Source organism: Monodon monoceros, unplaced genomic scaffold (genome assembly GCF_005190385.1).
Source record: "Monodon monoceros isolate NGI ecotype Baffin Bay Population unplaced genomic scaffold, NGI_Narwhal_1 Super_Scaffold_12, whole genome shotgun sequence".
NCBI classification, from domain to species: Eukaryota; Metazoa; Chordata; class Mammalia; order Artiodactyla; family Monodontidae; genus Monodon; species Monodon monoceros.
In genome coordinates, this window is record NW_021703768.1 from 158,586,273 (window position 1) to 158,613,720 (window position 27,448).

The 27,448-nt window shown below is 49.2% G+C and overlaps 1 protein-coding gene across 1 annotated transcript in view; it reads right to left on the bottom strand.

The window, feature by feature from the left end:
- Nucleotides 1–19,297, bottom strand: part of ZFR2 (zinc finger RNA binding protein 2) — a 42,731-nt gene extending 23,434 nt beyond the window's left edge. The window contains exons 1-2 of the mRNA XM_029218138.1: nt 19,245–19,297; nt 130–361 (exon numbers count right to left, since the gene is read on the bottom strand). Coding sequence (XP_029073971.1) covers nt 130–361; nt 19,245–19,297 — 285 coding nt within the window. The remainder of the gene's footprint in view (nt 1–129; nt 362–19,244) is intronic.
- Between the last annotated feature and the right edge of the window lie 8,151 nt (nt 19,298–27,448).

Consider the following 27,448-nt stretch of genomic DNA (forward strand, 5'->3'; position numbering starts at 1 on the left):
TGAGGGCCAGGGTTCAATCCTTGGTCGGGGAACTAAGATCCCACTCTAAGCATCAGGAGGGTGATGGCCCGTCTGGATTGCATTTTCAAGGAAGGACTGGTGCTGGGCAGAGAAAAGTCGGGCTGATACCTGGTAGGAGGGAGCCATGGTGGCCGCCGGCACAGGCTCCTGGGGCTGGCCGCCGTAACCGAGGTCCTGGCCGGGGTGGGGCTGGTACCCGCCGTACCCCGCTGGAGTGATGGGCCTGGGTGGCTGGGCGGCCTCGGGAAACGGGATCAAGGCAGGGCCCAGTCCAGGAGCAGGCTGAACGGCCAAGCTGGTTCCAGCAGCTGGGACGGGAAAAGCCATTGGAGGCTGGGCGCTAGAACCACAGATAAACAGACAACCCAGCAGCGTTAGACCCTGGCATTCGAGAACCTGCATTGAGCACAAAAATGCCATCTGACACTAGACATCAGCCACTTGGATGCCTCCAGTCCAAGACCTTTCTTCTGTGAGCACAGGCGCCATTGGAAGCGCTTTTCATGAATTAACACAATCTCACAGCAACCCTGAGTGCTCGGAGCCAGCCTGGTCCCCATTTTCGCAGTTGAGAAAAATCATGGAAGGTCGATTAACGCTAAACTAAGAACTCTTTACCTATAAGAACCAGCTCTTGCTTGTGGTTCGTTCTGCAGGAAGCCCAGAGCTGAGGCCTTTTGTCTGCCTCACGTCATCCCTACCTTCCTGCCCTTAGAGAAGGCACTGCCAGCTGTCTGTATGTCCATCTGTTGGTCTGTCCCCGCTGTCTGGAAGATGAAACTCTGAGGACAGGTGACAAGTGCCGGATTCAGACCCAGATCTTTCTGATCCCCGCGCTCCTCACTCCGCTAAATATCAGTCACCCAGTAGACAGTCCTCAAATGTAAAAGTCCGTCTGTCGGGGACGGGTATTGGCAAAGAGTTTAGCCCAGTGCCAATAAGAATCATGTAAGAAAGTTCCTACAACCCTCCTACACTGTTGTTGGGAATGTACATTGGTGTAGCCACTATGGAAAACAGTATGGAAGTTCCTTAAAAAATAAAAATAGATGGGAATTCCCTGGTGGTCAAGTGGTTAGGACTCAGCACTTTCACTGCTGAGGGCCAGGGTTCAATCCTTGGTCGGGGAACTAAGATCCCACAAGCCGCATGGAACGGCCAAAAACTTTAAAAATTAAAATAAATAAATAAATAAAAATAGAGCAACCGTACGATCCAGCAATCCCAATCCTGGATACATATCCAGAAAAGATGAAAACTCTAATTCAGAAAGATGTATGCACGCCAATGTTCACTGCAGCACTATCCACAATAGCCAGGATGTGGAAGCAACCTAAGCACCCATCGACAGAGGAATGGATGAAGAAGATGTGGTTTATACATACAATGGAATATTACTCAGCCATAAAAAAGAATGAAATATTGCCACTTGCAGCAACATGGATGGACCTAGAGATTCTCATACTAAGTGAAGTAAGTTAAAGACAAATATTATATGATATCACTTATATGTCAAATCTGAAAATAATACAAATGAACTTATTTACACAACAGAAACAGACACACAGACATAGTAAACAATCTTACGGTTACCAAAGGGGAGGGGAGGGAGGAATAAATTAGGAATATGGGATTAACAGGTACACACTACTATATGGAAAATAGATAAACAACAAGGGCCTACTGTAGAGCACAGGGAACTATATTTAGTATCTTATAATAACCTATAACGGAAAAGATCTTTAAAGAAAATACTGAATCACTTTGCTGTACGCCTGAAACTAATACAATATTGTATATCAACTCTACTTCAATTTTTAAAAGAAGGAAGTTCCCGCAAACCCTGTAGGGCAGGGGTCCCCAACCCCCAGGCCACAGCCCGGTACTGGTCTGCGGGCTGTTAGGAACTGAGCCGCACAGCAGGGGGTGCACAGCGGGCAGGAGAGCGAGTGAAGCTTCATCTGCTACTCCCCGTCGCTTGCATTATTGCCTGAACCGTCCCCTCCACTCTGGCCATGGGAAATCTGTCTTCCACGAAACCGATCCCTGGTGCCAAAAACGTTGGGGACCGCTGCCGCAGGGGATGAGGCAAGGCGTGTGCGCAGCTCAGAGGCAGGCAGACCTGAGTATAGAGGGACGACGGCTGGCAGCACTTGTCCACTGGCACCTTCGCACACATTCTGGGCTGATGCTAGACTCACATGTGATGCTTGCAGTGTCATTCCTGCCCCCCAAAGTGGCTCACTGCCCAGTGGGGAGGGCCATGGAGAAATGGGGACAACTTGGGGGGGGTGTTATCCAGGCCATCCTGGGGGCTGAGGGACCCGCCAGGGAGAGAGAAGCGCGCTGCTGAGGGTCAAGCAGAGCCCGCTGCATCGGCCCTGCCCATCTCCTAGCCAGCATCTCTTCGTCCTCCTGGCAGCCAGAGGGGTCCGCTCAAAGCACAGACCTGACCACCTCTGCCTCCTGCTCAGAACCCTCCCAACGCCCTCTGCCCCCATCCCCTCCCACACCTGCTCGCTCCCTTCCTCACTTCCTTCTGCAGCCCTTCCTGAGCCCCTGCTGGAGAGCAGCAGGGCCCTGTAACCCGTCATCCTGCCCCCTCAACCTGCTTGATTTTCCCTCCCAGCACCGCCTGACGCAATCCTTCCACCAACACGAAGCCACAGGAACTGAGGTGGGTCCCAAGCTATTTGTCGGCACGACAGTGGCACCTGGCACATAGCAGGTGCTCAGGAAATATTAGTATGGCCTACAGTCAGGCATTTGGGAAATGGTGGGTGGGAGCAGCCCAATCGCAGGTGGGGTCCTAGCCCGCCGGGGTCCCAGGGATCTTCTCCTCGCATTTTCACATGGTCTCCCTCTATGTGTGTCTGTGTCCTAATCTCTTCTTCTTATAAGGACACCAGTCATATTGAATCAGGGCCACCCTAATACCTCATTTTACCTTAATTATCTCTTTAAAGACCCCATCTCCTACAGTCACATTCTTTAGTTAGCAATGAAGCCCTAACCCCTAATACCTAACACCCAAATATGAATTTTAGGAGGACACAAGTCAGCCCATGACAGAGTCATTATTGTAACAAAACTCAAATGACATGAAAATCTTGATTACACAAACATCATTCATGCTGAACTGAAAGCACCTAAAATACATTTTACAGAATATATAATCATTTATAAATTAGTATGTTTTTACTTTAGTTAAGACACCCAAACATCATCAGCCCATCACCAGAATGCCCAGACACGCACAGTAATGATAACCTTTGATGTTCTGACAACTGTAAACCTAGCATCACTCTTTTTTTTCTTCTTGGTCATTAGAAAGGTATATTTGTTAAGGTAGGTGGGACAGAACATACTGTATTTAACTTTTGCCAGTTTGGTCTATAATGTTGAAATATTTAGACATGGCATGCTGGCTTCCATTTGTACTTTTGCCCTGGGCCTCTCAAACTGTGAAGGCTATTCATTTGTTTGGCTGTATTTCATTTGCCTATTTTACTATTGGTAAGTAGTTATATTATATATCAGTTTCTATTGCAGAATTAAAAATTACCCCCAACAAATGTCAATTGGTACAGCCACTATGGAAAACAATATGAAGCTTCCTCAAAAAATTAAAAATAGAACTAGCATATGATCCAGCAATTCCACTTCTGGGGATTTTTCTGAAGAAAACAAAAACACTAATTCAAAAAGATTATGCACCCCTATGTTCACTGCAGCATTATTTACAAAAGCCAAGATATGGAATCAATCTAAGTGTCCATTGATAGATGAATGGATAAAGAAGATGGATAAAGGAGATATATATCTTTATCCATTTGTCTAACGACGGATACTTAGGTACACACACACACACACACACATATGTATGCATGCACGTGTACTCGTGCACGACAGAATATTACTCAGCCGTAAAAAAAAGAATGATATCTTGCCATTTGTGACATGGATAGACCTACAGGGTATTATGCCGAGTGAAATAGGTCAGACAGAGAAAGACAAATACCACATGATCCCACTTATGTGAAGAATCTAAAAAATAAAACGAATGAGTAAACATAACAAAACAGAAACAGACTCATAGATACAGAGAATAAACTGGTGGTAGCCAGAAGGGAGGGGGTTGGGAGGATGAGTTAAGTAGGTGAGGGAGATTAAGAGGTACAAACTTCCAGTCCTTAAATAAGTCAGTCTGAGGAGTGTAATATACAGCATGGGGAATATAGTCAATAATACGGCAATACATTTGCATGGTCGCAGATGACAACTGGACTTATCGTGGTGATCATTTTGTAATGTACAAAAATACCAAATCACTATGTTACACACCTGAAACTAATAGAATGTTGTAAGTGATTATACTTCAATTTAAAAACTTACCCCCAACGATGTGGCTGCAAACAATAATAAATATTTACCATCTTCACAGATTCTGTCGGTCAGAATTTGAGAGTGGCGTGGATGGGCTCTGACTCAGAGTCTTTAAGACGTTGCCAATAAGAAGTCAACTGGGGGAATTCCCTGGCAGTCCAGTGGTTAAGACTCCACGCCCCCAATGCAGGGCACGAATTCAGTCCCTGGTCGGGGAACTAAGGTTCCCCATGCTGCACGGCACGGCCAAAAAAAAAAAAAAAAAAAAAGAAGTTGGCTAGGACAGCATCATCTGAAGGCTCGACTGGCGTAGTGGGGATAGTGAGATCTGCTTCTAGGATGGCTCCTTAACATGGCTGGTGCTTTCCCAATGCTGCTTGAGTGTTCTTACCACATGGCGACCAGCTTCCCCCAGAATGAGAGATGCCAGAGAGAGAGAGAGAGGAAGGACCAGGTGGAAGCTATCCTTGTAATGAGCCTCAGACATCACATGGCATAACTTCTGCCACATTCTGCCTTAGAAGTGAACCACTAAATACACCCCACCCTCAAGGGGAGAGGATTAAGCACCATCTTTTGAAGGGAGGAGTGAATTTATTTATGGGAATATGGAATATGAATTCTCTTAATGAATACTGAATATGAGAATTTATGGCAATATTTTTAAACCACCACATGCTATTCCCCATTTTCTACTGTTACACATGTTCTACGTATGTTCTGTATATGCTTTCTTGTGCCAGCTTCCCCTCATGGCTTCTTGTCCAGCCTGGGTCCCACACGACCTGCTCCAAACAGGGCACAGCTGAGGAGAATGGGGTGAGGATGGCTGCCTCAGATCCATAAGGATTTAACCTGGAGCTGGGGCCACCTTCTCCTGAGTCACATGGGAGAGGTGTGGACCAACCCAAACCGGCAAGGAAAACGGATGGGATGGGCTTTGGGAGGACGATAAAAAGCCATGCCGTTGAAGCCACTCAGAAGGCTCGACAAAGGGGTCTGAGCTGCCCAAGCTGCAAGGGCGGGAGTGCTGGAGTCCAAGTGTGAGCGCAGACCTGGAACTCTCTGGACTCTGAGCCCTGCTGCCTCTGCTGGGTAAGAGGCCATCAGGACTGCAGTGATGCTTTCCTTCTTGCCTGGCTTCCCAGCGTGCCAATGGCCTCCACCTCCAGAAGGGTCTCTGCCCCCAGTCCTGAAGACCAGCACACCAAGTGGTGCCAACTGAGGGTGCTGAGGCAAAGTGTCTCCTGCGGTGGAGGGCAAGTCTTGTCCTTTAGCTGAGGGCCTGAGGGAGTAGAGACAACCTTGGGGCTTTCTTCACCTGCTCCCGCAGTGACCCAGCTCAAGTCAAAAGCTGTGTCTCCATCTGGTGGGGGGCCCACCTAGGGAACCAGTGAGGCGGGCAGTTGTTGACCTTGTTCCAGGCCAGGAGATCAAACAGCCTGTTCTGTCTAGGGCAGGGTTTCTCGATCCAGGCAATGCTGACATTGCAGCCCGATCACTCTCTGTAGGGGACCATCCTGGGCACTTTGGGCTGTGGAACAGCATCCGTGGCCTCCACCTGCCCAATGCCAGAGGTGTCCCCAGTTCAAACAACCACAGATTTCCCCAGACACTGTCCGGGTGAGAACCACTGGTCTAGGACAAGCCCAATCCCAGGGCACCAGCTCTGAGTCCCCAGCTGCAGATGGGCAACGTCATGTGTTGGTTTACAGCTGATCCAGACCCTACTCCAGAAGGATCACCGGAACACTGCGGGCTACCCTGTGACTCGGGATCAGGCTCGAGACAGCACATTTGCGGGCGTAAACTAAGAATTCAGGACATGTTTTGGTTGTATACGACCCTGAGTAGTGATGCTTATGCACCCTGAGGTTTGAAGACCACTGAGCTAGACCAAAGTCAAGGACAAAAGGAGAATCTGCCCACAGATGGCTGGGCGTCCAAGCCGTTTGGTCTTGATGTAACTCAGTGGTGGGAAATCTCAGGTGTTCCCGTGCCCTGCAGGGTGACTCCCGTCAGTTTTATTACGAGGGCCTGCAAACGTCACAGCTGTGAGCAGACTGATTGACTGTGAGGCGTACAGGGTCAGGGTAGATATCAGCTTTGAGTTTTATGTGGGATGCTGAAACGCCCTTGATCTCACCGGAGGTCACCCCTGCCCCCTTCTACTCAGATGACAGGATGAAGCACCTCTCCTGTGCAAACAGCTGAGACGCTGGGGGAGGGGCGGGGGAGACAGAGACACACAGTCTGGAAGAAGTATGGATGTGCTGACAGCCCAGCAGGCAGCAGGAGCCTCCCCCTCCAACCCAGAGCCTGAAAAGGCCTCACCTATGAAGAATACTGGGATTCCAGAGAGGGGCTCAGATGCAGCCCCCTGGGCTGAGAGAAGGGCCTGGCACACACGTGGGAAAGGGAGAAGAGCACAGGGGCTGACAGGGGAATGGCCCTGTGTGCTGAGGGACAGAGGAGGGGTGGGTGACAGGAGGCTGGATGGTGGGCTTGGGACTCTGGGATGCCAGGCAGAATCCGAGTTTTATCCAGTAAACAATCCGGAGTCACCACGGTATCTCAGGACAAGATCTGTCCTGTTTTAGGATGCTAAGGTGCTGTGGACTGAGTTGTGCCCGCCCCCCCTCAAATTCACGTGAAGCCCTAACCCCAATAAGACTGTGTTTGGAGATAGAGCCTTTAAAGAATTAAATGAGGCCATAAGAGTGGGGTCCTAATCCTATAGGACTGGTATCCTTATGAGAAGAGACACCAGGGATGCCCACACAGAGGGAAGACCACACAGGGACACAGGAAGAAGGCAGCCATCTGCAGGCCAAGGAGAGAGGCCTCAGGAGAAACCCTGCCAGCACCTGGATCTTGAATGTCCAGCTTCCAGACTGTGACGAATACGTGCATTGTTTAGGCCACTCAGTCTGTGGTGTTTTGTTATGGCAGCTCGAGCAGACTAGACAGGTGGTGATGGCTGTAGAGTGGAGAAGCTGAGGGCAAAGCTGATAGGAGACACACAGAGGCCACTTCAGGTCACCTATGCAAATTTCAGCCAGGTCAGCTCCCGGTGGTCGAGGGCTTTGCAGACACCCAAAACGGGGCTTGCAAAGCAGTCAAGTAAACGTTTCATGACTATGGTCAAAGTGGTAGCTGTGACCCCAAAGGGAACAGTAGGCCCACCTGAGTAACTGCTCAGGGCAACACAAAGCTGTTTGTGGTCCGGGAGCATGACGTGTTGCTTGGCTTTTATTTAGCTAAGCAAGCTCTGCGGAAGTGGAGCATGGATGCCCTCAAGCTGGGGAGGGTGCACGTGCCATGGGACTCGTGCCCTTCTCAGGAGAGGGCTCAGCACAGTGGAGCCCAGACGGAAGGGATAAAGGGAGAAATGGAAGGGATTTAAAAGAAGGCTAGGCCAAGTATGGCCACATCTGCCCACTGCCTGTTTTTTGCACAGCCCATGAGCAAAAAATGAATTTTGCATTTTTAAGTGGTTGGAGAAAGTTAAGAGAGTACTATTTCATGACACGTGAAAATTATACAAAACTCACATTTCAGTGTCAAAATATAAAGTTTTGATGGCACATAGCCATGCCCACCTGTTTATGTATTGCTTTCAGCCACTTTTGCCCTATAGTGGCCGAGCTCTGTAGCTGCAACAGACCCAGTGTAGCCCGCTGTTGTGGACTGAATGTTTGTGTCTCCCCAAAATTGTTATGTTGAACCCCTACCCCTCAATGTGATGGTGTTAGGAGGTGGGGCCTTTGGGAGGTAACTAGGATTAGATGAGGTCATGAGGGTGGGGCCCCCCGTGATGGGATGAGTACCCTTATAAAAGTCACAGGAGAGCTTGCCTCCCCACTCCGCTCTCCTCCAGGTGAGGACACAGTGAGAAGTCAGCATTTGCAACCCAAAGAGGGTTCTCACCAGAACCCAACCCTGCCTGCACCCTGATCGCAGACCTCCAGAGGAATAAACTCCTGTTGTTTACAAGCCACCCAGACTGTGGTACTTTCTCACAGCAGCCTGAACTAAGACACCCCTGGAATGGAAAATATTTACTCTCTGACCTTTTAGGAAAAGGCTTGCTGATCCCCAGCTTAAAACAGCCATCGTTTATTTTGTTCCTAACTCTGTAGGCTGGGCTGGGCTGCATCTGAGGTCAGCAGCAGGCAGCTCCACTTCTGGAGGGCAGCTGGCTGTCCAACGGGCACTGAAGCCCTCCTCCCTATAGTATCTTCTCCTCCAGTGGTCCAGCTGGGGGCCCTTCACGTGGCAGGGTCCCCCAAGATGGAGAGGACGTGTGCAAAGGCTCTGGAGGTCTACGCTTAGAACAGGCATGAACAGGATTGGCAGCTCGAACAGATGTTACACCAGAATACCATAGATTGTGTGGCTTATAAACAACAGAAATTTCTCAGTTCTGGAGACTGGGAAGTCCAAGATGAAGGAACCAGCAGACCAGTATCTGGTGAGAGCCTGCGTCCCGGTTCATAGATAGCCATCTTCTCACTGTGTCCTCAAATGGCACAAGGGGTAAGGGAGCTCTCTGAGGTCCCTTTCAAAGGGTACTAATCCCATTCACAAGGGACCCCACCCTCATGACCTAATCACCTCCAAAAGGCCCCACCTCCTAATGCCATCAACTTGGGGGTTAGGTTTCAACATACGAATGGGGGGCGGGGGGTGTATAAACCTTCAGTCTATGGCAGTATCTCTTCCGCTGCAATCTACGGGCCAAGGAGGAACACAAGGAAGCCCAGGCTCGAGGGCCAGGGAAATGGATGTATTGATAATTTCTAGATGGAAAGAGCTGCATGGTCACAGTGGAAAGGGCGTGGATATAAGAAGGAACAACATAAAGGACAGGGGTGTTTTGGCAACCAATCTACCACATCGAGGTTTTAGGAGTTGAGCTAGCCAAAAAATAGCTCATAGGAGAGACTCCTCAGGCATGGCCCATATGGTTGTCAAAGCCTAGGTAACCTAGAGCAGGGGTTCTCACCTGGGGTGATCCTGCCCCCAGGGGAAAGGGGGTGATATTGAGGACATCTGTGGTTGTCACTTTGGGGGGCTCCTGGCATCGAGTAGGTGGGGGCCAGGGATGCTGCTCCACACCCCACAGCGCCCAGGACGGCCTCACAGAGAACAATCTGAGAAACTCAGACCTGCAAGGTCGGGGTGCCCAGGGTTGGGGATCAGGGATTAGAGCCTAACATTTAAAGGTAGGGGGCATGAAGGTGAGTCAGCAGCAGAGGCTATCACTCCCGCCCAGGCTCCCTGCCCCAAGTCTGAAGGGAGAGTCCCCACACCTCTTCTCCAGCTCCCTTTGGTAAGAGGTCAATTTCTAATAGCCTTTTTCTAGGTCCTTTTACTAATGAGATGAAAGCTGTGACTCCCTGGAAATGGCACAGCTTTGCCGGTAATCACCTGGGGCCTCACAGGCCCCAGCTTAAGAATCTCTCCTTGAATGGGAGAGCAAAAAGCATTTGCTGAGATTAAAGGCAAAGTTTACGTGCCCCTGTGTGGTGTGGCGTGTTCCCTTCTCTCGGAAAATGTAATAAATCCTCATTCAATGGCAAGATGGCCCCTGTCGTCAGTCACCTCCATGCATGAAAATCCTGCAGGCACAAATGAGACACTCCCTTAGAGCAAGGTTAAGAGAAGAGGTTGAGGACGCGAGGGTTCTGCATGAGGACCAAGGACCAAGATCAAGATCAAGGAAGAGCTCACAGAGGTTTCAAGCTTAGGAACTGGGAGGAGAGCCACAGTCCAGCAGCTGGCATGGGAACAGGAGCCACACCACCTGGCTTCCAATCCTGGCTCTGGCTCACCGCGGGGCCTTGAGCGAGTCACTTCTTCTTTCCTCGTCTCAGTTTACTCACCTGTAAAATGGGAACACCTACCTCTCGGGATGTCGTGACAAACAAGAACTCACGTGCTACAGTGCCTCGCACAGGAGCTCACAACGCAGCCCAGAGTGGCCAGATCTTCCCATTTTAAATGATACCAGAAATCTTTGGAAAGTCTCCCAATTTTAAAATACTGGCACCTAACTCAAATATAGCAAGTAAAAAACCCACTGCACGGGCCGAAGAGAGCTGGTGTGATAATCAAACATGGTCTGCAGGCTACCAATTCTCAGCCCCGACCAAGAGCAAGGAGTTGGGAGTAGTTGTTGAAGAACAGAGTCACACATTTACTCTCGGTGAAGCCTCCCCTCAAGCAAGGGGCCTAAGCTTGTGCTGCTGCCGTCTGAAGTCACCTGCTGCTCACGGGAGAGGGTGCCGCTGCACCACAAGGCCCAGGGCCGCTGTCCCCATGACAACAAGGGCCCGGTGAGTGCCGCCTGCCTGGCAGGGAGAAGAGCTGAGGCGGGAAGCTGGGGAGAAAGCACGGGCACCTGTTGGCTCAGGAAGAGTGGGACTGAAGCACATCTGTGTGACGCAGACTCACAAGTCCTGGCTGCCATCCTTGTCTTTGGGTCGCAGGATTTTTGGTCTGAATTTTGTTTTGGAGAGTCAGGCTTCTTTGGGTGCATCGTCTAGATAAGATTTAAGAATGCAAGGCTGGCAAGACCCATGGATATGAGCTTGTTCAGTGAGTCACCTAACTGATGGGGACACGGAGGCCCGGAGATGGAAGGGACTCGTCTGGGGAGGCCACATTCCCCGACCCAGGAAACTCTCTGGTACACGCTCTGCTTGCTCCTAAAAGGCCAATCGTAAGGACACATTGCACCTTGAGTGTAGACCTCACTTCAGAAGGGCGCATCTGAGGAATCTACAGGCAGGTGATGAAATGTCGCAGGGATGGTCAGGAGGAAAGACAAGTCACTCTGGGTTTGCTGTAACAATGATCTCTGTTGCAGACTGCTTTCAAAGAATCATTCAGTGAGCACACAAACACAATCAAAACATTTAGAGTATAAGAAAAAAAAATCAAGTGGAAGAAAGATTTTTGTGGAATCACAGTGCTGAGAAACCTTACATAGTGCTTTCTTTTTAAATCATGGACTCTTCCTTCCAGGGCATAGCTCTTCACCCACTTATCTATCAACCCTCCTCCTAAGGACCCCCACCCCCACCCCAATGGCAGAAACTAAACCAGAAGGAGGGGTTAAACCTGAGTGCCTAGCACTTGGAAATCGCAACCTCAACGATCACCTACTTTGCAGTGCTATGGGGAGAAAACCTCGGCTCCGGCATCCTGACCTAGCTCAGTTTCCCAGGTGCGTCTGTGACTACTCACAGGGTTGAGGAACATTTGGAGCTTAGACGGTGCACTGTGAAGGGCGATACCCAAGGCTAACATGCGCACTCAAGACATTCATCAGGGAGGATATTTTCAAACCCGTTTTACTGGCAGTAAGATCACATTTGTTATTTTGTGGGTACACGCATACATATACACCCAGAGAGGTGACTTCATTTGGCACTTCAGTTCACAAGGTTTTTTTTTTTTTTTTTTGGTACGCGGGCCTCTCACTATTGTGGCCTCTCCCGTTGGCGGAGCACAGGCTCTGGACGCGCAGGCTCAGCAGCCATGGCTCACGGGCCCAGCTGCTCCGTGGCATGTGGGATCTTCCCGGACCGGGGAACGAACCCATGTCCCCTGCATCGGCAGGCGGACTCTCAACCACTGCGCCACCAGGGAAGCCCCACAAGGGTTTTATTTTATTTTTATTTTTTGCGGTACACGGGCCTCTCACTGTCGTGGCCTCTCCCGTTGCGGAGCACAGGCTCCAGACGCGCAGGCTCAGCGGCTATGGCTCACGGGCCTAGCCGCTCCGCGGCATGTGGGATCTTCCCGGACCGGGGCACGAACCCGTGTCCCCTGCATCGGCAGGCGGACTCTCAACCACTGAGCCACCAGGGAAGCCCCCCACAAGGGTTTTATATTCAAAACATACAGCATACCATACATTCACTCCCATAACAATTCTGATTTTTCTAACAGTTTTTTTTTTTCCACGAAAGCCTTATATGCACTCTCCATGTTAAATATCCATTTCAGACCCAGGTACTCCCGGAAGACATCCTGGAAAGGGATCTGGAGAACTAAATCCTTGGGCTCTTGAGAAGATGATGCAGAATTTCATTCCCTTACGCCCATCTGCAGCCTTCTTTAAAATGTAGTCAGGAGTCTCCAGCTCCCAGTCAGGGCCAGCCTAGCTCCTCAAGACAGAGCCACTGGGCTGCTTGGTGTTCCCGAGGCAGGGATTCCAGAGACTCGTGAAGGGAGTTTCCTGAGCGTTGAGGGTGAGCCATGTTCTGTTTGGCAGTGGAACTCCCAGAATTCTCTTCTGTCCTTCTGAAAAGGAACGTGGTGCTCACATGGAAGGTGGCTGCATAGTTAGCCCCACTGGTCAGATGCTTAAGAATGCCATCTTGTTGATACATGCTGGTTAAGCTAAAGAGAAAGCATTATGTACACTCGCCCTCCCCAGAAGCAGTGCAAGTGAGAGGACGCCCAACCAGGATCAATACGGCCGTGCCTTTTTGCTGCCATGAACCAAATAGGTGAAATGCTGTTCTGGGCAGAGAGGGCTCATCCGTGGTTCCAGCCCTCTCCTGCTGCTTTAAGGGGCAGAAAAACCTCCACAGCAACATCTATGCTGGTCTAGCACATGGGCCTCTCGTGTCAACAGAGGGAGGTGGGACTAGACAGCCAGTGTGAGTTTCTCATAAGCAAGTACAACAGACGTCGAACCACCAACCCTGATTCAAGCAATGACATTCAAAATTTAAAAGAAGCCACTGGCTTTTTTAAAAACATTCATTCCGGGCTTCCCTGGTGGCGCAGTGGTTAAGCATCCGCCTGCTAATGCAGGGGACACGGGTTCCAGCCCTGGTCCGGGAAGATCCCACATGCCGCGGAGCAATAAAGCCCGTGCGCCACAACTACTGAGCCCGTGTGACACAACTACTGAAGCCTGCGTGCCTGGAGCCTGTGCTCTGCAACAAGAGAAGCCACCGCAATGAGAAGCCCTCGGCAACTAGAGAAAGCCCGCGCACAGCCACGGAAGACACAACGCAGCCGATAAATAAATAAATAAAATCTATTTTAAAAACATTCATTCCAAGAGTCTTAGACATTATAGTTCTTTCTGTTCCCAGAGAGCAAAACTCACAAGGAGTTAACCTCAGTCAACAAAAGTGAGTTTCCAAACTACAAAGTGCTACAGAACCAAAGTGAAGCAATTCTCAATTCTTAGTCAACAGTTAATTTAAATATGCAAGCGGACAGTGATGTGCTGCAAATGCAACTTACCTCTGGGGGGAAAGAAAACCTGCCCAAAGCACAATATGTACCAAAAAAAAAAGTCCCGTTCCCCCAAATATTTACAAATGAAGTTTCTAGCTAGAAAAGTCTGGCAAGCTTAGAATTACCCTCTAACGCAAGTATAAGAGAAAAGGACAGGCAGAGAATGTCAGTTCCCAGCTGGTGTGCAGATACCACAGTACAAGGGACAGAACAAGGGAACAATTACCCACCAGTTAGACCTTGGGTGTACCAAAAGCTTTTCCTACCAAGATTCTAGAATACCCTATGAGTAAAGAGCACACTTCAGATTTAAGGTGTCACAGACATACAAAAAAACAAAAGAAACAAGCAAAAAATCCCTGCGTTTTGTCAAAGCTTCCTAATTTTGTTTTGAATTAGACAGCGTTTCTCACCTTAGATGAATAAGCTATCTGAACAGCTCAGAGCCGTGATGAAGACAAAAACTGGTATTATCTTCTTAACATACACGCAAAACCCCACGACCTTCTTAATCGACTAAAACCAGTCAAAAAGGAGGGCTCCTCCTTCTAGCTGGAATACATACTATTCCTTTTAATTATCAAATGTATCTATAATGTCTTCTACATTATCCTTCTGTGATTAAGCTTTTAAGAACAGAAAGCAAGGTCATAAAGTGGAAACAGGTGTCATTTGGCTCACAGTCTGACTTTGGTTCTGGTATTTAAAATTTGGGGGATTTCACGTAGGACAGGGAATTGTGGGTTCTCTGGGAAACTGGGAAGACTTGCCACTCTGGGTTCAGTGCCACGTGTCAATGACAGGTGGTAGGGTGGGGTGCACACGCTGTTTTGATCCTCCCCTGACAGACCCTCTATCCTCTATCTTAGACGGTATTCACACATGTACGTGTCTGCTCCTTACAAGACCATCTGCAATCCCTGATCTGAAGGTTCACAAACTTTTGATCTACTAATAAAGAATGAATAAAGAATGAATATAAAGTAATGAATATAAAATATAGACTATAAAATAAGGAATGAATACGAGGTTTATAAATACCCTTTCTACACGTTTCCCTTACTTTTTAGGACTGCTCAGTTATTCATCCAGATCAATGGTCTTTGTCTCCTTACCTCCAAAACCACATAAGAGAACACCAATCATACTCACATGAAAAAAGAATTTTAAAGGATTATTTGAAAATGCTTTTAAATTTGATGTATTTGTTCTGATCATTCTAAATACACACATTGGTAGATCCAGACAAAAGACAAAATATAAAATAAAACTTTAAAAAATTCAGAAACAGAATATGTTGAGGAAAAAAATCTCTATTAGGAATTAACTTATGCTCTGATGTTGGTGAGTTGACTTTTAGCTCTAAAATGGATAAAATGAAAATTCAAAATCCACACTTCAAAAATTTTAAATGTACCTAATGTACGTGTGGTTGGAACACAGATAGTATAGTTCTGTCATTTGAAAGGTTTTCCTTAAAATATGCTGAAATCAGGTCTCGCCTGCAGCTGAGAGCCTTTCTGAGATGGGTCTTTAAGAAAACAACAGCAGGCACACTGTAAAAGGAGAACTCCTGTGCCTTGCTTTCCCAGGGTCCGCCTCCAGTCAATCCCATCGGGGAGTACGCGGGAAGTGCTGCTGAGGTGCAATCATTGTCAGGACTGCTTCAAACACAACTACAGGTTCCCACGAGCCCCACTCTCCTGCTTTTGGGTGTGGTGGCAGGTGCACCCCAGTCCCTGAGGCAATGACACCAGATTCTCTCTAGCAGCTTGTGTTTCTGGGACCTAAGCTCAGGGGACAGACAGGCCTTGGAGGGTAACGTTCACTCTAGAAGGGCCTGGAGACCAGGGGGTCAGAGATGGGGTGCAGGCAACAGAGGCTGGCCTGGGTATGACCAGGACCATTCTGAATCTGGTCGTAGCCATACCTGACAGGGCAGCGGTCTCCTACCTGGGTGGTGTTAATGGGTGATTTTTCATCTGGCAGCACTGGGGCTGCCTATGCTGCCCCCCATGGCTGACGTGGGCTCTGTTGCCTTTCCCAAGCTATCTGTTGCCTCTGGAAGAGATTATTGAGAGACATGGCTTGGGTTATCATTACCATCCCCATGACACTGGACCAGATACTTCCTTAGCCTCCCCACTCTAGAGCAAGTAATTTTGCAAGGTCTGAAGAATGCGGCCCTAAACCACAATCTGACTAGGACCCAAACGAAAGGGGCAGGATCCAGGTGACAGCGTAAAGAATGGCGGAACCCAGTCTCTGCCAGCAGGCCCCACTGCTGAGCGGCTGCATCAGGCTAGGTCTGCCACCACGAGCACCTCCCCAGGCTCGGGCATGCCCTACCATGGGGCAAAGGCACGGCCTGGGAGCCAGGCAGCCCTCATTCCTAGCCAGACACCACCACTCACCACCCTGGGGATCCTATACCAGTTACTGCACCCCGAGCTTCGTTTCCTTATCAGCAAAATGGGTATCATTAATACCTAGCTCACAGGATTACTGTGAGGACTGGACGAGATATCAAGTGCTTGGGACTTATTCAATACAGAGAATCAGTAACCAGCACTTCATATTGTTATCCACCACTAACAGAGTTTGATGGGGTTCCAATCAGGCTTCCAACTTCCTGATATTCTCCAGATGAAGGAATGCGGCTATTAACATTTATGCCAAAAGTTTATTAAAATAGAACTTCTCCTGATGAGAAATCAAGTATTACACCAAAACCCAGTAGCTGTCTTATTTAGGTTTAACAAGGATGCAAAGGTAGAGGTAGCCAGCTACACTAGATGGGTAGTATTTTGACAAAACTGCTAGAAAAGGGAAATATTACAGTAGATCTGGCCCACCTGTCACATTCCACCCCCGGGGACATCCACCATACAGCTCTGAGCTCTCAATGCTTTCATTACCAACTCGACTTAACTCACACAGAGCTCTGCTGGATTTCTTGAGCAGCTCTCAGCCTCACACCTGAAAACTGCATTCAGTGTTAATTAAACACACTGTCAGATTCAATTTTCCACATGGGATTAATCCTTAATTCTGAACACGTGCAGCACTAACTCTAAGTCTAAAAAAGCTTTATGAGATTTAAAAGACCACCTAAAGTAAAATAAATGAAAATCATCATTATTTACAAGTAATTACAAACTTTTCTTATAACTTCATGAGTAAGTGTACATCCGATTCTTACTGAACAACAATTTAAGAACAGTTCCAATTCCAACCCTATTTATGGATGACAATGTAAGGAATATTACTATCCAGGGCTATGGTTACCAATTTTAAAAGCCTATGCAAATTTAAATACCTATGCAAAATTCCTCTAAGAAATAAACTGTCGTCTTTGCTTTGGCAATGCATGAAATGGGCTTTGTAAATACTGTTGTCCAGTATTTGTCCATAAAGTTGGTACTCACAAAATCTGTTACCTGATCAGTTTTTCCATGGCACATTATGTAAGAAATATATACTTTAAAAGCAGCTGAAGGTTTCAAGCAAAAGTTGTTTCCCCCAAAAGAGAATGTCTAGTTAACTTAAAGCTATTCAGACAACGCAGATTATCTTGTTTCAAGGTTTTCTGAGACTAAAATTGATTTTGCTATGATTCCTATCGGCATGTGGGATCTTCCCGGACCGGAGCACGAACCCGTGTCCCCTGCATCGGCAGGCGGACTCTCAACCACTGTGCCACCAGGGAAGCCCGATTCCTATGTTTTTGATTTAGTTAAATCTACTCCTTTCTCAAGGAATAACACACACCCTTGGGGACAATTCTAAAGACACTGACTAATTTGACATTCAGTTCGTGGTAGTTTAACATCCTTAGTCACATGTGTGTTTACTGTATCACCTAAGTCATCAGAATCCAGACAAGAGCTGTGCCAAAGTGTTTAAATACCTTAATTCAGGTAAATGACAAAAACATCTGCTGAAGGCCTGCAATTACCTGTTTTACCAGTTAAGTGCTCAAACTTCTCCTCTGGAAGGTAATCTTAATAGAAAACCTAACATTCTAGTGATTCTCCGCATCTCACTAAATAATGCACCGGAGAAAGAGAGAAAGAAAGAGAAAGGAGAGAGAAAGGAAAGAAAGCAGTGGCAGCAAGCAGGCAGAGGGGCAGAACATTTCCAAAAGGGTGTGGTCTCTGACAGCCTAGCCTAGTCCTGCTGCTGTAACTAAGCACTGGCAATAAGAATGCTGTACCACCAAGGATGATGGTAACAGGGAAGGATAACATAAAAATGTAACACTCTGCAGCCATTCTTTCCCTGACCAGCCAACACTACACCTTTCAGACCACTCTGGATACAGAAAGCAGGAAGAGCTCTCAACTTCCACAACCCCTGGTTCCAAGGCCTGACCGAATTCCTCCTGATCCCACAGGAAAGAACACAGCAGCACCACAACAACGGGGTTGAGGGAGGGGTGGACACTAACTTTCCACTAGCCTTACCTATTTTCAACGTGCTGAATGAGAGCATGAAACAACCCTAACAGGCCTGTGGTGCAGCAGGCACCTGTCGCTCAGTTATCTAAGGGGCGGTTTGAATCCAGTCTGTGAGAAACTGGCCCAGGAGGAGGTTCTGCCAGGCTACCAGTTGGCAAGTGACACCAGGGCGACAAAGGAAAGTGGGTAGGGGAGCACCTTCCCCCAGGGATGGCCGCTCTGCCTGCATCCCCGCCTGGGATCTGGTCTGGAGTGCCAGGTTGAAGGACTGAGACCGCAGACAGGCTCCAAGAAGAAGCCCTGGAGAATGATGTGCATGTGTACATTTGGGGTACAGACACACCCATGTGTCTCTACCCACAGAGCCCTCCTTCCCCAGGCTGCTTCCCATCCCTGCCCACCCCCATCCCTGGCTCTTCCCTAGGCCCCTGTCTACCAGGAGATCTTAAAATATCCAGTCGCCTCCTCCACTGAGTTTCCAGGTCCCTCTACCCTTCCTTACTGTTCTCCCTCCCCAGGAAGCCCCAGGTGCCCACTCTCCTATTGGGTCTCAGGACTTCGCTCAGGTCAAGACCGCTACGCCATCAAGTCTCTGCCCGCCCCTCCAGTCAGGCCTCTATCCCCCCCCCCCCTGCCCCCGCCCCCCCCCCCCGTCACCCTCTCAGGTCTCCGTGTTCTCTAACACCCCCTCCCCCCATCAGGGTTCTTACCTCCAAACCCCACATCCCCCTGCCTGGCCAGGAACCCCTCCAGGGCTGTCTTCCCTCCCACCTCCACTCCGCTCTCCCTCGCCGAGGTCTCTGCTCCACCCTCTGCCCCGCCAGGTGCACTCCCAGATCTCTGTCTTCTCCCCACCCCCACCCCAAGTCAGGAGGCTTGACCTCCCCGCCCTCCGTCCTTGGCCCTTTCCCCTCCCCCAGTCCGGCCAGGTACCCTCCCAGGCAACCCCACCTCTCGTCAGATCTCGGCGCCCCCTCAGGTCCATCCCCGCGACAAGCCCAGAACCCTCTCCCACGTCAGGAGCCCCTCTGCTCTCCCCGACAGTTACAACTCGGGGCCGCGGCCTCCCCGGGGCCGGGGCAGCGCGGGCGGCGCGGGGGCCATTACCTGTACTGCGAGCCGGCGCCCTGCGCGAAGCCGTAATAATTACTCGCCGCCATCTTGGCTTCTCTACAGCGCGCCCGCTGACCCGGAGGCGCGAAGGGGCGGGGCCGCCGGCGCGTGACGTCATCCGGCCCGCGCCCAGGCCTCGTGCCGCTTGCGCCCCGCCACGCGCCCCAGGCCCCGCCCCCCGCGCGAAGCTTGCGCCTTCTCGCTTCCTAGTCTGCGCCTGGGGGCGTGTCTTTGCCTCGAGCCCGCCCCGCCGCAAGCCCCGCCCCTTGCTTGGAGCTCCCACCTTCCCTGTGAGCGCCCAGTATCCGGGGTCTTTGGCTCCACCCCCTCCTTCCCGCCAAGCCCCAGATCCGGCCCTCTCTGTTTCCGTTCAAGCCCCGCCCCTCGCCGAAAGCCCCGCCCCTTATCGGATTCCCCTCCTTCTCTTTAACCTCTCAGCTTGGGGATTTCTAGGCTGGAAGTGATTTTCCTTTTTGTGCCCTCGGGTGGATTTGGTTGCCCCGCTGACCGTTTCTGGCTGGGTGAATGTGGCCCTACTGATACGGCCAAGTCCTGCTTGTCCCTTCAGCAGCCCCCTGGGTGCCAGTCTTTTCGTGGAGCCTTCTAAGGCTCCAGTACCTAAAATTCAGTGGCTCTAAATTAGTGCTTCTCAACTGGAGTGTTTTGCCCCCAGAGGAGAGTGGGCAGTGTCTGGGGACATCTGTGGTTGTCACGACTGGAGGTGCTCCTGGCATTAAGTGGATGGGGACCAGGGGTGCTGCTCAATGCCCCACAGTTCCCAGGAGGGCCCCCACGACAGAGAATGACCTGGCACCAACGTCAGCAGTGCCAAGGTGGAGAAACCCTATTCTAAGGGTAATTCATTTTGAGGGCTATTTCTTGACCCACTTACTATAGGCAGGGCCATCTTGGGGGGGGGGGTGCAACAGTAAGCTGCATGGCACCAGTCCTCAAGAACTTAGATTCAGGGAAGCAGATCATAACCAAACTATTACAATTAAGGTAGTCTTTGGTTAACAACAGATTTATTGAGATATAATTCATGTACCATACAATTCGCCCAACTAAGGAGTGCAATTCAGTGGTTTTTAGTATATTCACAAAGTTGTGCAACCATCACAACTAATTCCAGAACATTTTCATCACCCAAGAATAAACCATGAACTCTTAACAGTCACTTCCCCACCCCCACCCCAGCCCCTGGCCACCATTAGTTTGCTTTCTGTCTCTATGGATTTGCCAGTTCTGGACATTTCCTATAAATGGAATATTAGTCAGCAATAAAAAGGCATAAACTCTTGATACACACCACAACTTGGATAAAGCTCTAGAGAATTATGCTGAGTGGGAAAAGTTCCATTTACATAAAATTCTTGAAAGGTCAAAAATCATAGAAATGGAGAACATATTTGTGATTTCTAGGGGTTAAGGACATGGGGAGGGGGTAATGGGGACTGGGGGTAGCTATAAAAGGGCAACATGAGAGATCCTGTGGTGATTGAAATGTTCCGTATCTTGACTATGTCAAAAGCAATAGTGCTACTGCATTATACTATAATTTTGCAAGATGTTACCATTGGGTAACATGGTGGAAAAGGGTACATGGGATCTCTCTGTGTGATTTTTTACAACCCCATGTGAATCTACAATTATTTCAAGTTTTTATATTAATTTTTTAAAGGCAAAAAAAAAAGAGTACATTTACCAACCGTGGTGGGGTGGTGTTCTTTTGCCACCCTTTTAAGCAGGCACAGGGCTAGTTAATTCTTGGATGGAAACCATGGCAAGCCCAGGGTGCCAAGGAAAGCCGTATGGGTGATTTAGTGGATGGCATTCTTCCATTTGTGTCTTAATGACCATGTGTGGCCACAAGAAACAATCTAGTGCGTCTGGCAAACGCAGCTCTCCTGCCATGCCCTGGCTAAAGGCCAGCGTGGTAATTACACATGGCCTCCCTCCAATTCCCTGCAGCTCTAACTAGATAACCCAGGCTGCATGCCTTTTACAGAAGCAGGTCTGTTTTGATGTTTTCTCTGGTTGCATAATATCTTTTCTTTCCTGTTATTTGCTATAAGCATTGTGCTAAATGCTTTACATGCATAATCTTATCTAGTCCTCACAATAGCCCTCAGAAGTAGGTATAGTTGATTCTCATTATTGGCAGCAGTTCTGTTCTATAAAGTTGCTGCAAACACTGAAATAGCAAAATACTGACCCATTGCTCCTAGGGGAAATACAGGGTTAGGTTCCTGCAAGCCTCTGGTCACAACATTTTCATCAACTGATCAATACATAACCTTGTGTTACGTGGTTTTTTTTTTGTTGTTTGTTTAAAGGCTTCTTATTTAATATACATTGTAGATTCCTTAACATTGAACTCACATTCCAGAGCACTATAACTCACACCTCAGTGAAGCTTATCTAACATGCTTATTTTCTCCATAAGGGCACAGCACAGCCTTCTTGTGCTAACAAACACTAGACAGCACTTCAGCACCATGTGTGGGGGCCATTATAAATAGCCAAATCACCAAAAAAAAAAAAAGCACAAAAATGTTAAAAGCACGGCACTAAATAGACCCAAAAAAGGACAGCTGTTTACAGCCTAGGCTGGAATAAACATCATCTGGTTCAACCTCAGCTGACAGCACATGCACTCAGATTTTTTCACTTCTCTGTGTTGTCTACAAATGACCCTGGAAGCACCATGAGTATTAATTTTGGGGGTTACAAATAAATTTCAGCCAGTAGGCAAATTTACAAATACTGTGAATAATGAGGATCAAATGTATTTGTATGAATCCCCTTTGCAAGTCAGGAAAAGGAGGTTTAGTAATTTCATTGCCTCAACAAACTCCACTGAGAACTAACTTCGTTTCAGGTATTCTTCTAGGGCAGGGTTTCTCAATGACTGCACCATTGATATTTCAGACTAGATAATTCTCTTGGGGAAGGGGCTGTCCTGTGCACTGTAGAGTGTTGAGCAGCATCTCTGGTCTTTACCCACTCGATGCCAGAATCACCTCCATCCCCCAAGTCATGATAACCAAAAATGTCCCCAGACATCACCAGATGTCCCATGGTGGGGTAAAATCACCCACAGGTGAGAACCACTGGTCTAGGGATTAAAGATATAGCAATGACAAAATGAAACATCTCTGATCTCAAGAAACTTACATTCTCGGGGAATGGGGCTGGGGAGTTAGTGTTTCATGGGGACAGAGTTTTGGTTTGGGAAGATGAGAAAGTTCTGGAGATGGATGGTGGGGATGGTTACACATTGTGAATGGAATTAATGCCACTGAACTTTACATTTAAAAATGATTAGCATGGCAAACTTTATGTTATGCGTATATATTAATATATATAACCACCATTAACGATAAACCAGACGACAACCAATCTTGGTTCACGCAGCGGCTCGGTGGCGGGCTGCAGCACCACGGACAGCTCCCAGCGCGCTCTCGGAGGAAGAGCTACTGCTTTACAAATGTCCTTCTGTTCCAAATGCTTTTCTCCCCTTTCTTCATCCATCCAACTCCTACTCACTCCTCAGCGCCCAACCCACACGGTCACCACCCCTGCCCCACTCTGAGAAATCTCCCCATGTGCCCCCCAAGCCACTCTGCTCCAAAGATGTCAGCCCAGACTCCCTTGCCCATCTCCTTCTCCGAGTGGGAGTTCTACGAAAGCAAAAAGTCTTCCTCACGTTTCGGACCCCAGCGCCCAGTACTAGAACAAACCTGGATTTCCCGCTCAGTGTCTCTTCCCAGAGCGCCACGTCCTCCAGCCAAGAGGTGCAAAGTCCAGATCTTGTGCTGGAGTCTCTGGGCTCTCCTTCTCTGCTGTGGGGCGGTTGCCTTTATGCCTTTGGCTTGGAGGGGGACCGATCCCGATGCAGTGAGTGGGGTAGCCACGTGAATAGATTGTTGTCTGAGACCCACAAGGGGAGCCAGCGTCCGTGCATTCTACCTGCATTTCCCGAGCATCTCCTTTGTGACGCGTGCTACTGCCTTGGCACATTACAGTGTACGAAACCAACCAAGTCTCTTTTGAAATTTCTATTCCAATGGGGGTGTGTGTGTGTGTCCTAGAATAAACAAAGAAACAAGTAAATAATCTCAAATAGCGGTAAGTGTTATGAAAAAAGACTCATCAGGTTCCTCAATACCGTAAACACAGAATTAGTGTATGACGTAGCATTGCCACTCCCAGGTATATACCCCAAAGGACTGAAAACAGGGATTCAAATAAAACCATGTACACCCATGTTCACAGCAGCACTATTCACAACAGCCACAATGTAGAAACACTTTTTGTTTATCCACTGGTGAATGAATAAACAAAAAGTGGCACATGCATACAATGATATATATGATTCAGCCATAAAAATGAATGAAGCACTGACACACATCACAATGTGGATGATCCTTGAAAAATGATGCTCAGTGAGAGAAGCTAGACACAAAAGATGGCATAGTAGATTATTCCATTTATATGAAATATCCAGAACAGGCAAATCCACAGAGACAGAAAGTGGATTAGTGGTTGCCAGGGGCTGGGAAGGGAGACGTAAGAGACTGCTTAATGGGTACGGGTTTCCATTTGGGGTGATGAAAAAGTTCTGGAACTAGACAGTGCTGATGGTGGTACAACACTGAACATACTTAATGTCACTGAACTATACACTTTCAAATGGTCAAAATGGTAAACTTTACATTATGTGTGTTTTACCACAGTAAAAAAGAAAAAAAATTTTTTAAAAACTGAAAAACAAATCAGACTAGATAATGGGATGGAAGATGATGGAGTGAGAGGCAAGGTAGGCGGTGAGATTAGGAAAGTCCTCTTTGAGGAGATTACTTCTGAGCTGACACCTGAATAATGCAAACATCTGGGGGAAGAGCATACCTGGCAGAGGGAGCAGCTTGTGCAAAGGCCCCGTGGTGGGAATGAGCCTGATGTGTTCACAGAACAGGCGAAAACCATCACAGTGATTAAGAGGGGCAGGAGGTAACAACAGACGTCCATTCCTACTTAGGATCATGTATTGATATTAGTTTCCTGCCATAACAAAGTACCACGAACTAGGTGGCTCAAAACAATAGCTTTTTTTTTTTCTCTCTCTCACAGTTTTGGAGGCCAGAAGTCTGAAATCAAGGTATTGGCAGTGTTGGCTTCTCCTGGGGGCTGTGAGGGAGAATCCATTTGGTGCCTCTCCAGCTTCCGGTGGTCACTGGCAACCCTCCATGTTCCTTGGCTTGTCGATGCATCATCCTGACCTCACATGATGTGCCCCCCCCTTCTCTTCTCTTATGAAGTCACTTGTCATGGGATTTAGAGCACATCTTAAATCCAGGATGATCTCATCTGGAGATCCTTAACTTAATTCCATCTGCAAAGACCCTTTTTTCCAAATAAGGTCACATTCACAAGTTCCAGGGGTTAGGACATGGACATATCTTTGGTGGGGGGGGGGCACCATTCAACCTGCTACCAGTCTAAAAATAAAAACAGCAACAGCAAGAAACACGCATAGAACTTTTCTCATGCTGCGGCACTGTGCCAAGCACCCTCCCTGCATCACTTCATTAAATGCCGAAAGGCCAGTACCCTAATGTTTCCATTTCACAGATGAGGAAACTGAGGTCCAGGAAGTGTGATCACTTACCCAACCAAGTCCCCAGCCAGTGGCTGAGCCAGTGTCCCGATCCACTTATGGTTTGATTTCAGAGGGTGCACTCTTAACTCTATACCATTCTATGGTCTTCCAGGGCGGGGCTGACGCACGCACACCTGCAGGGGGCGCCTTTCCCTCGGAGGCCCCGAGCGAATGTGTCTGAGAAGGTTCTGTCTCCCCAGCCCCCAGCCCGGTCTTCGGCCCATGGCTCATCGTAAGTGGTCGGCTGAAGGACCCATGAAATGGGTCCATGAGGATATTATTTCCTCCCTCCCTCTTAATCTAAGGAATGAGGCCATCGCTGCCACTTATTTATTTGTTCCTTGTTTTGTTTTTAAATCTGTGATGCGCCATCAGGAAATCATTTCCGCTTCTGCCCCTGGTGAGGCTCTTGGAAATGCTCCCCTCTCAGCCAATGGAGAGCACCGATTCTGGCAGGGGGCTGTGCTTTTTGGTCAGCCCTGCCCCCATCCACCCACCCTGCACACAAAAGCAGCATAATTAACTGTCTTAAGGAAGCCGAGCCTCCGCCAGCTGCGAGCTGGCAAGAAGAAAATACCTCGGAGGCACGAGGACCAGGGACGCAGCCGCAGCCGAGCGAGGGGGAGCCGACCGCTGACTGCAAGCTGTTCCCCACCCGTGGACAAAAGCGCCCATCCGCGCCCGTCGCATTGCCCTGGGTGACCTTCCTTGGATGCGGAGTCCGCGCCAGAGTGCATCTTCCTCGGATGCTCTGAAGGCGAGGCATGCCCGGCTGCATCCGCCCAAGGCTCTTCTTTGTTTGCGCGTAACCGGGAGAGGCCGCGGAGGTAGCCGGGACTCACGCGGAGGTGAATCCACTTTCTTTCTCCCCGCCCTGCCGAGGAAGATTGTCCGCAGGTATCCGCTGCTACAAACCCCCTTCTGGCAGATGGGGCGGGTGGGAGCAGAGAACCAGGGTCTTGTGATTCTTGGGATGCTACCAGCTCCATTTTACCCCACGCGGAGAAAAGCATCCGCCCCACACACACCCCCACAGTTCACCTCCCATGCCCACCGTTCACCTGGATGGCAGAGGATTGCACCATTTCCGGGACGTGCTTAGAGATTAGGCAGCTCAAACCCTCAGCCCCTCTCTGGGACGCCTCCTGAGAGACCGAAATGTACACGTCCCACCTCTGTGCATTTCCTATTTATAACGCCGTGAGCGGATTTGGAAAAGGATTTGATAGATGTGTACGTAAAAGCTTGCCTGTGGGGTGGGGAGGAAGGGAAACGGTTGAAGACAGAGATTCCTCCTCCTCTGCCTGAACTTGTATGTGATGTGCTGATAATTCAGCACCACAGCGGGAAGGCACGCTTCTCAGCTCCCCCTCGCTGCCTTATTTGCCGTCCTCGAACGTGAAGTCGGGATCAGGGGGCGGGAGCGTCCGGGGCCCTCCGGTCACCCACCCACACCCCTCATTTAGAGGATCGTTGGGCCAACATGTGTGTCCCCAGTCTCAGCTGTGGGTGGGGTGGAGGTGGGTGGTCCTTTCTGGGGGTTGAGGTCACACCCAGCTCAGGATAAGGAAAACAGACGCAAAGACCACTCCCTTCAGAAAGGAAATGAATTTCCATTGATGGGAACTTTCGCTTGCAGTAAGTTCCTGGGCAGTTGTTGCCCACAGCATCAGGAAGACATCTCCCTCTCTCTCTTTTCCGTACTGCGTCTTACTGTCCCTCCTCCATGAATGAATGACGACATTCAGGGCAGTGACAAGAATGGAGTGAGAAACTCTCACTGAAGTGGGGGAGGGTCGAATTTCAGACATCCCGTCCCCCCTGCCTGGCCCTCACCTGTCTCCGGCTCCCTCTGAGCCCCAATCCCAAATGCAGACCCTCCATCCACAGGGGCTTAGGTCCAGCGAGGGGCTCTGGAAGACACACCCAAACTAAGAGCCACCCACCGGCTCTAGAGGGGCAGCCGCAGTGAGTGGGGAGGGGGGAGGGGCTGGAGGCGGGACCTTAGGTGCTGGCAAGTGAGGTTGACAACTTCTCAATCTCAGATCTATGGACATTTGGGGCCGGATCATTCTTGGTCATGGGGTACCATCTGGGGCACTGTAGGGCACTGAGCAGCATCCCTGGTCTCCACCCACTTGATGTCAGTAGCACACCGCCACCCCCACCCCCACCCCCGCACTTGTGACAACCCAAAATGCCTCCAAACATTGCCAGATGTCTGGTGGGGGAAGGCAGAATCACTGCCCGTTGAGAACCACTGGTTTAAAAGCTCAGAACCTGCACTATTAGTTGAGTCATAAGATCCTGGGGGATCCTTTCTAGACCAATTCTTTCATTCACAGGCAGGGAAACTGAGACGGCGGAAGTCTGCCATGCCCCAGGATAGACCCAAATTCAGTCCCACTCGGCAGTTCTCACCACACTCCCAGACAGCCCAGCACTCAAGCCCCACCTAGAGTGCTGCCTCCACCCCATCCTTGCCCCCAGCTGGTTCCTGGCATTTTGTGGTTGGTACAAATGATGATCCTGATTT